This window comes from Rhyacophila brunnea, unplaced genomic scaffold (assembly GCF_057557595.1).
Source record: "Rhyacophila brunnea isolate RB1 unplaced genomic scaffold, BYU_Rbru_1.0 scaffold_2, whole genome shotgun sequence".
NCBI lineage: Eukaryota > Metazoa > Arthropoda > Insecta > Trichoptera > Rhyacophilidae > Rhyacophila > Rhyacophila brunnea.
The window spans coordinates 55,370,856-55,385,049 of record NW_028232859.1 but is presented as its reverse complement, the minus strand read 5'-3'; the positions used below and the strand labels follow the sequence as shown (position 1 = coordinate 55,385,049).

Genomic DNA, 14,194 nt, shown 5'->3' with positions numbered 1-14,194 from the left:
ATTTCTGACATCTTTGAAGTTTGCTCAAATTTCTCTTAGTCAATTAAAAATCTAAACGCACGGTCTATCTACAGCGTTTGTATGCGACCAAAATCTGTGAGGGTATTTTCGTGTGTGTTCAAGCCGGGCTGAATGGTTTGTATAGTATTAACAGACGAAGTTTACGAATGACCTTGAACTGAAATTCAATAAATAAGCCATATTTAATATACCTTCAGACCCACGATGAAGGACGTTAATAGGTATACAAACGCGAGTACTACAGATGACGAGGATAAAAGGCCGTTTGGCCTTGGTGCCTCATAATATTATACCTATAATAGTATTTTTAAATGGTTGAATAGATATGTAAATATTGATATTTAAAGGACTCCAAACATGTCGTAGGTTACTCAAGTGAGTGAGACTGGAATTTTATCGGACTGACTCATCAGCCATGGTGTGTAAACCACCAATTACCATATTCGATCCTAAGAGGATCATATGGGCCTCCACAGAGTGGAGGATGTATTAACAGCTGTCGGCCAGTTGCTCAATGATTATATTGGGCCCAAATTATGGGCCCAAACACACGTTGAAAAACAATATCTGAATTTTCCATACACGGGATTCGAACCAGGTATCCAAGACATTTTAAGACGACACGATACCGCTCAGCCATCATGGGCGAGTATATAGACTTTCTATACGCGTAATTATCCAGAAAGTTCGGGTATGTTGGAGTAAGAATCGACTTTACTAAAGTACCTAATACCAAAGACCGTGTCCGGAAACTTGTACGTATGCAGTTCGCTGTATCACATTTCACCGTAAATCGATCGGAAATATATGGACGTATATTAAAGACCGTCCAACCTCTTTGGGTCGTATAGTACTGACATAAAATTCATGTCTAAATAAAACACGGTTCTTGTCGGTTTACACTTTACAGGAAGCCAGCAGCAAACTAATTTTGAAAATACCCGATATACTGGATTATTTTTTTATGTTAGGTTAGGTTTTCATTCTTGAATTCATAAATTTTGCCAAAATCAGCTATGAAAATTGAATTAATGTTCATATTGAATCTAATTAAATTGGAGACCGTGGAGTATACGGTCATCTCTTACCGATAAGAAAGCTCACGGCGAACTGTGCTACGGTGAAATGTTTTACGTGCAATTTACATGTTACCACCAACAATTGACTCTTTCGCTTTGATAGTTTACTTACCCAATCTTTGTAAAAGACATAAAAGCATATTATCAATTCGCAATACTTGCGCCGTGGCCACGCGTGTCAGTGCTATGTTCAAAGAATACTTGTACTATTAATTAAATAACTGATTTTTAGCAAATTTCGATAAGTCCGTCGATTATTGAAATACCGGACGACAAAACGGACAAACGGAAGACTTTGCTGCTGTACTATTTGTTTACAATAAAAATATAATACTTACGTTGTTTTGGAGATGCCATCCATTATTGGATTCATTCCGCGAAAGGCGAGTCTATCTGTGCCCAGTTCACTAGTCACCGGCACCAGTGGCATGGCAGGATTTTTTCTAATAGCCGCAGGCACAACACAACGTAATTTAATTGCAATTCTAGTCAATACTCCTTCTGACACACATTACATCACATCGCGCACAGATAGATCCTTTAGCGGGGATGCCAGACGCTTAGCATTCTTGCTAGCCACTTCTAGTATTTCGTAAGACAGTGGCGTAGGTTTATTTAATACATTAATCGTCGTTATTTATATTTTATATACCGCAATTTGAGCTGTATCTATTATATCGACAATGGTAAGTTGCCAAGCAATTTGCAAATTTGCAGGACACCAATTTGAATAAAGATTTTCTTTCACGCTGACAGAATAAATGTTGTAACTTCGTCACGACTTAACTCTTGCTGATGCAGTTTTGAGGCACTGAAGATTGCATTCTAAATCTAACCCCAAAAATGTCTAATTTTCGCCATAACACGCCGTATTGGTTTTTGTCTTACCACCCTCGATCTTATTTTTTATTCTCGCCTTGATATAATATGCGATTAAGTACTTTACCATCAAGCTGTATGATAGTGCAGAGACAATATATGTATTTTAGGTTTTTGTGTTAATCGCTGATTATTCATATCGATGCTCGATGCGACATAAAACGCTTATTAGGTTTGATGCATACACAATTTCTGATAGTTCGTAGAGTAATCACGGTCGCTCATTGGTCGGCCTATTGGTATGCAAACGATTAGCTTGTATCGGATGATTAGTAAGGAGCAGTTTTCAGCCAATATTTTTTTTATTGGTGACCCAAACTGCACGATTTCCACAACTATAAGTGCTGTGAAAAAATTCCAACTCATTAACACTTGACAATATCTTTAATCTTGGATAATATACTCATACATATTATGATTTCGATCATTTGAATGAGAGTATCGTGCACATCGTCTGACAATTTTTTATTTCTTCCAGATACTATTCGGTGAGGTGTCGCCGGCGATGAAAATGGTGGCGAAGGAGAGCGGCGGCGAAGTGGTGGGCGGCGCAGCGACGATCCCGCCGGCAACGCGCCTAAACGGCAAGTCGGGCCGATGGCAGGCCATCCCCAAGAACGACGTCGAAGAGCTCACCAATGGCAAGTCATTTACTATGGCCCCGGTCATCCGCTTCGGGGACGAGGACGTCTCCCATTGCGGCCTAGGCAGCTGGCAGCCAGAATGCGCCCGAGTCTTCGAATCTACGCATGTTTTCATGGTGGTGTTCCTCCTCGGTTGGGTTCTGCAAGGCGTGTTCTACACTTATTTTGTGAGCGTGATAACTACGATAGAGAAGCTATTTCAAATCAAGTCAAAAACCACAGGAGTGCTTTTGGCGGCGACGGAAGTTGGTCAAATTTGTACTGCGCTTTTCTTGACGTATTTCGTTGGGAGGGGTCACCGTCCGAGGTGGATAGCGTGCGGGATGTGTCTGTTCGCGCTTGGTGCAGCCGGCTGTGCTCTCCCGCATTTTATCTTCGGTAGTCGCCTCTTGCAGACGAACTCTGTGATGCACGGGTCCGCAGCCAATCTATCCTTTCCATCGCCTCCATTGGCAGTGTGCGACGCGTCTTTCATGAATATGTCGTCGGGTCCTCAGAGCAGCGCCTGCGAGGCTAGCGTGATGAAGGAGCAAGCCGCGCACTCGCAGATGACTTCGATAGTGTTGCCTATATTTTTTATGTGCTTGTTCGCGGTGGGCGTTGGTCAAACGGCCATCTGCACTCTTGGGATTCCGTACATCGATGACAACGTGGCGAGCAGAGAATCGCCGCTCTACTTGGGTATGTTACCTCTCTTATGATATTATGTAATAATAAGAAAAACAATGAAATAATCTACACATACAAAAAGTTGACGACCTCATAAAATATTTATTGTAATTATCAGAATATTTTGTCACAAATTATTTTAATTGATTGTTGCGGTAACAATATCTGTAGTTTTAACTTTTTTACGAGATTTAGTGAACGATTCGAGCCCAGTTACCGTTTTTAAAATATATACCTATACATAATAATATTAATACTATCGATCGAAGGTACTTAATGGAATTTGAATTTAAATTCTAATGGATTTAAGTTTACTACAATTCCATTTGAGTTGTTTGTTGCTACCATGCGCCCTTTCGGCGAAACCCGGGTCGCAAAAAACGACTCAAATGGAAAAGTACTAAACTGAAATCCATTAGAATATTATACATAATATATAATATTATTGTTTAACATTGATAAAATCTCATAAATATATTGTTTCCTCACCGGGTCGAACTCGGAGCCCCCGGGTAATAGACCAATGCCTTGCGCACTGGGCTATGAGGGTTGGGTTACGATGTCGTTAACTTGCCTGTAGGTTTACAATCTTTTGCTTGGCGCAGTATTTCTGATTGGTAGTCGTTATTTTATTTGTTAAGAAGATGTTAACCAGTTAACCTAATCAATAATATATTACATAAATAAAATTAATGTATTAAATTAAATTTACGCACTCTTTATTCTTGATATCACGACATGTTACAAAAATATTTACTTACTAAACATATGAAAATGTTCGAATTGAATATATCCGTTACGATAGTAGTTACCTCCTTCACTATAGTCGATTCTAAGAAAATCATATTATGGGCCTCCACATTGTGGAGGTTGTAATAACAAAATTTTGTTTTTATTAAAAATGGATATTAGCAAATTGCTCAACCTATTAGGTCCGTCCGGTCTAAACACACACTGCAAAACAATACAATATGAATTTCAAACCCGAGATTTGAATCCGGGATACACGATATTATAACAGCAATACTATTGCATATAACCAATAATATTGCATAAGAATAATAGGCCATCCATGGACTGAAACCGTATGCGGTTTCGAACCGTGTACCATACTAATCTTATCTTTTCTGTTCATGGAAATATATTTTCACAAAGTTATAAGTATCTGATCGTATTCGTTTATACCATACAGTTACACTTACAAATTTAGTGAAAATATATTTTCATGAACAAAAATCATAAGTTTAGTATGGCACACGGATCTAAACCGCATACGGTTTCAGTCCATGGATGGCCTCTAAGACGTAAACCCATCAATTCGGATAAATTGACATTTTAGTCTATCCGAGTGAGAAGTTTTAGTATACACATCTGTTTTTTTTCTTTTATTGTGTTAACTGTCAATTTATGGTGGAACTGCGTTGTATTATTGATTAATTTAATAAAACGCAAAATTTTCACTTGAAAATGTCCCTTTGAGGCGGACGAAACCGGTCCAAATTTATTAAATAATGAAAGTGGAATAAGTACTAAAAAAAATTGCGTATTATTACTTTTATTAAATTAATCAATAATACACATTTGTGTAAAAAGTAAAATATCAGTAAGTTCTGATGAATAGTTTCCGTTTAAATTTAAAAAATCAAATTGTCATAATATTATATAAGATCAAAATAATTGCAATATATGCCTTCCAAACGAGTTATAGGTAGAACATTTTGCATGTTAGATTTTTAGTTGATCTGCGTCGTATGCTTCAAAAATATACAGGAGAAATTACTGACATCTTCATCATATCTACATTGCATTATATACAATTTTTTGTGTCTGCTGTCAAATTTGTGAATTGTGGGTTACGACATATATATTATTGCAGTTTGTCGAAGGATAAGCCGATATGTTACCGCTAGGCCATCATGGAATGGGAATAAATAGTATACACTCGATCCTCTTTTTGCACGGGGGATACGTTCCAAAGACTACCGTGCAAAAGAAACCCGTGTAAAAAAAGATATGGTGCCCATACAAAAATGGTAGATAGATTCCATTACTTAAAATCCACTCAAAATACGAAATTCTTGAACTCAAAAATAAATCGAATATACTTATTATTTATATTACATAAAAATATTTATTCATAAAAATACATAGTTTTCTATATAAATTAAATTTAGCATAGAGAAATAATATATTCTTCAGTGTCGCTACTTGACAATAAACGTGCCCGTTTACTGTTGTTTAATGACGCTGACGCCGAAGCACGTGGTGGATCTCTCGTATCGAACCCGTAGTGACTGACTAGTGGCGCCATGTATGTACGTATGTATGTCTGCGCGGCATCCGGTGACAACATATTTATCCACCAGTTGGGTGCGGTCCATTTCATAATTTTTTGATAAATATGTACAAACATACGCAGTTTTATTCTTTCTAGTTTTTTTTTAAATCGTGTTAAAGCAAAAAAATCAGTGTAAATAAAAAATAATCGGTACTTTTTTAAACCGTGTTATTTCGAAACCGTGCGAACAGAGGTTCGGGTGTACTTTTCTTTCGGTCGCGATTCTGATTTTGTGATTTATTTAGAAATAAAACCCCTGCGGGTAGGGTAAGCATCGTTTGATACAGGGCTTCGAACCGTTAATTTTTTTAGTTTTGGTTCAAGTTAAAATATATACCTATATCAGTTCGGTTTTCGGTTCAGTTCTGGTTCGAAGCCCTGGTTTGATACCAATACTTGCGAGTATCGATACTTTCTTTCGATACGATACCAATACCAGGTATCGATACTTTTTCTTCAGACGTGACGGCCCTAGGCATACCTCGTATAACTATGAAAAGCGCCTAAGGAAAAGCAAGCATTCATAGGGTATAGCAGATATATTTTTTTGTAGATTACTTACTGGCCTGGAGAAATTTTAATTTTGTTGTTTGTGTCACCTTATCAATTTTATTGCGGATCGTACATACCTCCATGAACTGTACAAACATGCAAATTAAATGGGTCAAGTTCAAAATGATAATTTTATCAAACCTGTACAATAATATAATATTATAATAAAAAATATAACCTGTTTACGCGGAATCATCAAGAAATGGATAGTCTCTGTCTGTTAGCATTATATTATAAAGCTATTTTTCTAGTCATAAAAAACCTTGACTGAATGAAGTGTGTGAAGTAAACCGATATCTGATCTATGATCCGCCTTAGTACTAAGTTTATTTTGAATCAGCGAGAATGGAATAATGGAACTCGAGACCGTGGTAATAGATTTCTTCATGATTAACCAGCTTGAACTCATATACAGATGCAATGTCACGATGTCAAAGCGGTAGGTAGCGGATGTTTGGAAACCTGCAATGCAATTTGAAAGCGCCCTTGTCAAAGATTCATAAATTATAATAGTAGTAATAAAATATTTAGGACAAGTTTCCACTCGTAAGTCAAAATACCTAAACATGTTAGTTGCGTCCTTTGTTTATCTCAATTAGGGAATCCAATCCCGAACCAAAATTCTGATTGTCAAATTGTAATCCCGAAATCCCGGGACTGATCCCGGGATTGGCATTTTTTTCCATAGTTAATATAATTTTTTTATATTTACAAATAACATTGATAAAATCGGTCAAAAATAAATCTAATATAATTTATACTATTTAAGACATTTATTGTTAATTTTTTAGGTATACGTTCAATCTTGGAAATACATAAGTTTAATGGAGTAAATAATATTGTAATATAAATAATAATGTGAATTTAATATGAGATTTCTGTTTCTGATAGTAAAGACTTAATGAATGGGTTAGCGAGATTTAAAATAGTAAAGCAAATCATGGTATACTTATGGCCTTTCCGCTTCATAAGTCTAATTAGTCAGCCAAATATGAAACTGCCGTAAAACGTATGAGATCAGGTGGAATTACTTTAATAGTGCGAAGCATTGTTTTTTTCCAATTTGTCTCATTTTTATTAATTTATGTGAAAAAATAAAATGATTTGGCAACTTACACATGGGTATAAATCAAACTTCAGTCAAACTCAGTTTATTTCTAATGCAGTTCTTTGTTATTAAAAGTATTTTTTCTGTTATATTTTCGTTTTTATTTTATTTTCCATAAAAATTGATAAAAAAAAATCAATCCCGAAAGTTCCGGGATTATGTTTATCAATCCCGGGATTCATAGGTATCGAAAATAGCTCGGGATCCGGGATCCCGGGATTGGAATCCCTAATCTCAATCCAGTTGAGATACCGAGGATTAAATGCATACACAATACATAGCTATTATTAAAATATGACGGGAGTTTTTTTCTTCCTATCTTTGACCGTGTCCGCCGATTTTTTCTATTTTTAATACTACACTAGTGAAAAATTAGTGTAATTTAGTACCTAATAGATGAAAAACAATCACATACACTCGCCAGAAAATCATGTAAATATATTGTGGCCTCACCGAGATCGAACTCGAAATTCAAACACTAGAAACATGAAGAAAGATTAAATTGTTATAAATTAGTAATAATTGATAATTTAAAAAGAGTATTTACCCAATTAGGTATTTACAGAATGTTTAAAACAGCTATAAGGTATCAGATTAATTTACAATCACATATTTAACTTACTAGTCGATTTACTCAACTCGGTTACGGTGCATTTGTATTCGTTCATTCCTCAGCATTCCGTATCATAGTTCACCGTGAGATGTGGTATCGGAAATAGATGGGCGTAGAACGTAGTATTGAGATCAAAATCATGTCTAAATAAAATACAGATGGAAATATATAGGTAGGTAAGTAAATTAGAAATACAATCATATCGTCTAATTTATGTAAAATTATGGTAAGTGCTCAAATCGAGTCACAACAATGCGAGCGTTATTGTCAGATATTTCATACCAATCAATATCAAATTAATGTTCTTAAATATAATCTCCGTCTCTTTCCGGTAAGACAGCTCACGGTGAACTGTGCTACGGCGAAATGTAATACGTACAAGTTGCATGTAACCTTTTATATCTATTTATTTTCTTAGTTAGCATGAAATATTTTTCGATAGGTACCGAAATACCGGTTTTAAAAATCAGACAATACCGATATATTCGGTATTGTCAATGGAAACAAACTGTATTTATTAACATAAAAGGCTTAACAGGACTGTAATTTTATATCGGCTAATCAGGGCTCGAAATGGATCGGAACGCACCGGAGCGCCGTTCCGGGTCGTAAAATCGGCAACATTGTCGTTCCTTCTCGTTGAAAAAATAATTTTACCATTTGAGCTAGAATGGCCATAAAACAAAAAAATCTAACATTTATTTTTATAAAAGACACAAAATTAGATAAATATGTGAATATATATTCAAAAAACTAACGAGCGCTCCGGTTCGTAAAGTTTTCCATTTCGAGTACTCGGGTTACGCGATGTCTAGTTCATTTCCGTTAACATTCATCGTCCTTGGTGACTAGCACTGACACATGATACCTATAAAATATAAAGATTTTACATAATAATATGTACAGAATAAGAAATACTCAAATATTATGTTTGAACCTTCTTCTTATTGTGCCATCCCCTAGTGGAGGTCGGCCACCATCAAGGCGATCTTGGATTTGTCGTCTGCTACCCGGAACAGTTCAGTGGAGCTGCACTCGTACCAATCACGGAGGTTCAAGAAACGAAATGCTACGCTTACCATTGATCTTTCCTTCAATGACAAGTTGGAGAATGCTGTAAAAACGAATGTTTGAATGTTTGAACCTAGCTTACTCAAAAATAACCAGAATGGACTTGGTTCACTATGCTTGTGAACCACTCATATTATATTCATTGGTAGATGCTTCTGTTTTTTTTCAATTATTTTACGAATACCGGTATTCAATAGAAAATATTGAAATACCGGTATTGATATTTTCATTCGGCATTGCGATCCCTACATATTGGTATGAGCGCACGATCACGTACAGTATGTGGTGACATCTGAACTAACGCATTACGTCGTGTGTATGCGTCTGAAATAACTGAACTAATAGACATTATTTATTTTCTAAGTCACTTAATATTTCTGTGTAAATCGAATATGTGTTCATTTACATTACTCGCTGAGTTCTGAGAAACCACGATAAAGTTCCATCCCGAGTAGATACGGAGAAAAATTGTAGGTCAAATGATAATAGATTATTGTTGATCGATAGTTACCCAGCTCGCTGGAATTATTAGTGAGCTAGGAAAGCCGCACCGTTTTCAGAGAATATGAATGGTTAAGATTTTCGTGGAAGTCAGGAAATTACTTTTCAGTTCGGTCGTGAATTTAGGTTGTAGACAGTTCGCAGGTGATTGACCGATCATTTTTCTAGACTCTGAACCAGGGATTCTCAACCTTTTACAGCGCACCCATAGGGCGTGTCCGTAAAATTGTATGCACGCAGTGGCCGTATTACTGTTCGCCGTGAGACGTTGTATCGGAAACCGATAACTGTAATTGATGTCTATATAAAACACTTGGAAATACGTAATAAAACCTTCGGAGTATATAAGGAAAATATAGAAGAAAATAGGGGTAAAGAAAGTTTACAGGAAGCCAGGCGGGAACCGCGCTAATTTTCACAGCCGATTTTAGAAAAAATCATGAATTCAAGAATGAAAACCTAACAAATAATCCAGTATATCGGCTATTTTCAAAATTTGTTTGCCGCTTGGCCGCTGGCTTCCTGTAAACCGATAAGAATGGAAAATAGGTAGGTAAGTAAATTAGAAATACAATCATATCGTATATATTTGCATTACATTCTGAATGATTCAAAATTGCGTAGTACGTAGGTGTTCATACCTCAGTTGAGGCACGGTCTAAAAAGATCGTGGCTAGGCAATACGCGGATTGCGGGTCGCGGGTGCAAATGACGCATGTCAAACGAAATATAATTTCTCATATAAATCCAACATGTGTCCATTTAATGTTCTGTTATTGTTTTATCAGTAACAATAATAATATATTCATTGACATGTTTTCTTTTTAAAGTAAATGGGTAACGTTTTTAGTCATCTTTACACGATTTAAGAATTAAAACGCCCGTCGCCATCACGAAACAAAATTACGTGTTTCTAGCTCGACGTTCTCTCTCAGAATGGGAGCCGGGGAGCGAGTCCAAAATTTCGTGGCGCCTATAGTTGAAAATTATTTGCCGTTTCACTGATGTGTCACCTTAAGTAGTACCTGTCAAATATCTGATAATAATGACAGCGTTATTATCAGATATTTGCTACTGATGAATATAAAATTAATGTTCTTACTGAATCTAATATACCTAATTGTAAAATTACTGTCTGCAATGCTATACGGCCATCTCAATCCCGTACGACAGCGCATGGTGAACTGTGATACGGCGAAATGTAATCCGTAAGATATACATATAGCCTCCATAAAAAAACGTTTGATTAGTGTTGCAAACTAAAAAAAAAGTGATATGTACCATATCGTCATTGTTCTGGCAGAAGACACTAATTTGAAAAAATTACATATTGAGTTAGTTATACCAAAATGTTCCTTATTTCAAACTTTACCGTCTGGAAACCTTCTTAATAAATAAACAGTCTTTATTTTAAAGTCATCCTTTTTACGATTACTTAATAAACTCACATGATAGACCATTTCAAACATTTTATAAACTTCAAAGTCAAATTACTCAAAACTAGTATTCTCCAGTTAGTGTGTTCTGCCAGAACAAAGACGATTTCAAGTAGGTACTTCCTTTATTTTCCCATATTATACTCACAGCGGGGAAACAAAGTGATGTTTTTTTTTTATCTCAATGCATACATTAATGCAATTTAAAAAAAAGTAAATACATAGTACAATCAACCCCAATCGTAAACATAAAATTCAATGATTTCTTTGTCCCTGCTTCTCAGTGATGATTTTACCAAAAAGTGTAACTTTCTTGGTGATTGTAACCCGCTGGTTTGGATGTGGATTCAGGCGATTCCTAGATTTTGTCTTTTATGACAAAGGGGAACTGAATCAAGAATCATACGAGTATTTAGTTGCAATTGGATGGGCACACTCACACATATACAGACATCCACTGCTAAACACTAAACGCCTTCAAAGTCTTGTTTTCACATTGCATTTCATGAGCTTGATTTGCTATGTAATGCTATTAAATGCAAGCGGTTTAACAATTCTATTTTATAATTTATTACCAATTCATTTGTATAAGTAATCATGGACACACGCCTCTTCTCGCCCGGACTGATTATGCATTTACTTAATTTACTAAATTCTTTCACTTTTTGTCGCACCTCCTGGGGGTGTGGCCATTCTAGGTCGGGACTCCCTTGCTCTAAATATAAATGTCCGGTCAACTCACGATGGTTGTCTGACGACACAATGCTGCGGAGTCAGTCGGACGTCAGGACCACAGGACAACCAATGCGGTTTCTCAAGAAGAGAGCCAATACTCCAGAGGGTGCCTCATGGCCCCCAAGGTTAGGATATTTTTCGGCCCCCCCTACCTATCGCAAAGGTTAAAGGGAATGTGACGCTCTATAGTAGCGTTTTCCAAATGTCGTTCACGGTAAAATTAAGGGTGTTAAGTGTATTTTTAATACTTACACCCACTTGAATTATGGAGTTATCAAGTAATGACACAATTAAAAATTACGTCACACAATCACATAATCTAAAATATAACCATTATGAAAGGAAAATAGCGCCGCATGCGACTTTTTTTACCATTACAGCAAATTTGCCGTGTGTGTGTTTATCTCACTTACTTGGTCGACTCGCCACGCCGGGCCCCCAGGCTAGAGTCCTGTCAGCCCTACATTGTGGGGGCCATGGGGTGCCTACTCCAATGTGCGCATTTTTATTTGGGGGAACGCACTTGAGTCAAAGCTGAAAATGCATTCCTAATTTTAAAAAAATACGCACGCCACTCTATGAAAATATTTTTTTAGTTTTTTGGCACTTTAGCTATATTGTCGTATAGTATACGCACATTTACGATCTTTCAGTTTTCCGTTTTTTTAATTCCTATATTTTCCAGCACATACAAGCGAATGGTCTTGATCTTATATATATTTTTAAAGATTCTTCTTTAGGTGTACCTATTTAATCAGTTGCATTATTGTAATAGGGGCGTGGCTTTTACCAAGTGCAAAGTAATAATGATATTGACCGAAAAGGCCAGACGATGCGAATTTCTGAACTGAGTAAGTAGCAGTGGCGGCCGGTGGTCTTAAGAATAGCATTTTCTGGTAGTGCGCAATGGTTTACCTTCTATAAAGAGAAGATCTTCTTCTTTCACCCTGTCACGACGCAGCATTGGAGCATAGGGCAAGCACAAGTTCGCGCCACTTCCCTTGGTCCATCGCCAACTCTTGCGCCTCCCGCCTTGTCAGACCTGCATCACGTATGTCACTTTTGTGGCACCGCTGCAGGGTGAGTGAAGGCCGGCCATGACGAAGGAACCCTTGAGGCTGTGCCATAAGGGTACGACGTGTCACACTTTTTGGCGGCATCCGGAGCACGTGTCCTAGTCACGTAAGGTCGTAAAGCGTCTTTTCATGATTACGTCAATCACCGAAGGCTACCGTGTTCTCTTACCGACTTCTCAGAAGGTAAATTAAATATGTCTTTGTTTATTTATACTATTTCTCAAAAAAGATTTGAACAGCAAGAATGATTTAATATCAATAAAGAAATATAAATGTCACAGTTTATGTCTTACGCTCTGAGCTAACAATGCTTTAGCCAAATAAATAACCGCTGATGTATTTTTTTTATTATTTTGAATGAATTTGAGTGGTTCAGAAATAAACGCGGCAGGTTTGTATTTTAGTTTGTATGTTAGGAACTGTAAAAATATTAAAAATTAACTCCCCAACATTGTTATAAAACAGAAACTGGCGTTTTTGTTTCTAGAGTCCTTCGTTTCGTGCGCCGATCTAAAAGTGTGTAAAAAATTCTACACAAAACGCATTACAGGAACATTCGGCCACCGTTTAAGCAGTATACAATGACCTCATTGTAATCCTGTGCAAACTGAAAATCTATTTGGACGCAATCAATTGTATTTGGACACGTGTGATAATGTAAAGCATCATACGTTTGCTTTTTGGATTCTTTAGGTTACGACCATGGCCCCCACAAGGGGGGGCTGACTGGGCTCTAGCCTAGGGGCCCGGGCTCAGGGGGGCCGGCGTGGCGGGTCGACCAGGTAAATGTGATAAACACACATCTTAAATTTGCTCTAATAGTTAAAAAAGTCTTAAACATATATATGGTTGTGCGATGCAATTTTTGTTGTGTTGTGTTGTGTTGATGCTCTACAACCCCATAATTCGATGTGTTAAAAAATCGTTAAAATACATTGAATTTTATTTGACCTTGAAAGCCTCTGTAAAGCGTCAGAGTGCCTTTTATCTAACCGATAGGCAGGGGGGGGGCCGCCGAAGATTTTGGCTTGGTATGTGGAGGCCATGGTTACGACATTATGCTGTTTACGCTCTTTTTGTTCTATTCACAAAAAAATACTAGGTGCTTACAGTAAAAACAAAACAATGATTCGGTTGGTCGATGGTGTGCAAGTAGATGTTTAGCCCTACTAGTGCTACTAATTACCTGGCAGTCGGTGTGCCCGTAGCGTTGACAACGGTGTACGTATTCGTACGCATACAATCCACGAACCGAATCATTGTTTTGTTTTTACTGTCTTACTTACCTATTGATTTAAAAAAAAATATAAGTAAATCCCATGGTCCCCTCTCATTGGAAACAATTTCGCCGTCGCGCGACTTAGTTGTTTGATGCAGGGCATTTTAATGAAAACGCACATAAAGCACAATTGTCATGCAATTTGTTAAAATAATCTGATTTTTTGTTTGTATTTAATATCGTCTTATTTATT

At 36.8% G+C, this 14,194-nt stretch overlaps 1 protein-coding gene across 2 annotated transcripts in view; it reads left to right on the top strand.

Annotated features, from left to right (window-relative positions):
• Oatp74D (Organic anion transporting polypeptide 74D) overlaps positions 1-14,194 on the top strand; it is a 153,469-nt gene that overhangs the window by 89,021 nt on the left and 50,254 nt on the right. For both annotated transcript variants that reach the window (XM_085946937.1, XM_085946936.1), the window contains exon 2: positions 2,458-3,304. In XM_085946937.1, coding sequence (XP_085803063.1) covers positions 2,485-3,304 — 820 coding nt within the window. In that variant the 5' untranslated portion in view covers positions 2,458-2,484. The remainder of the gene's footprint in view (positions 1-2,457; positions 3,305-14,194) is intronic.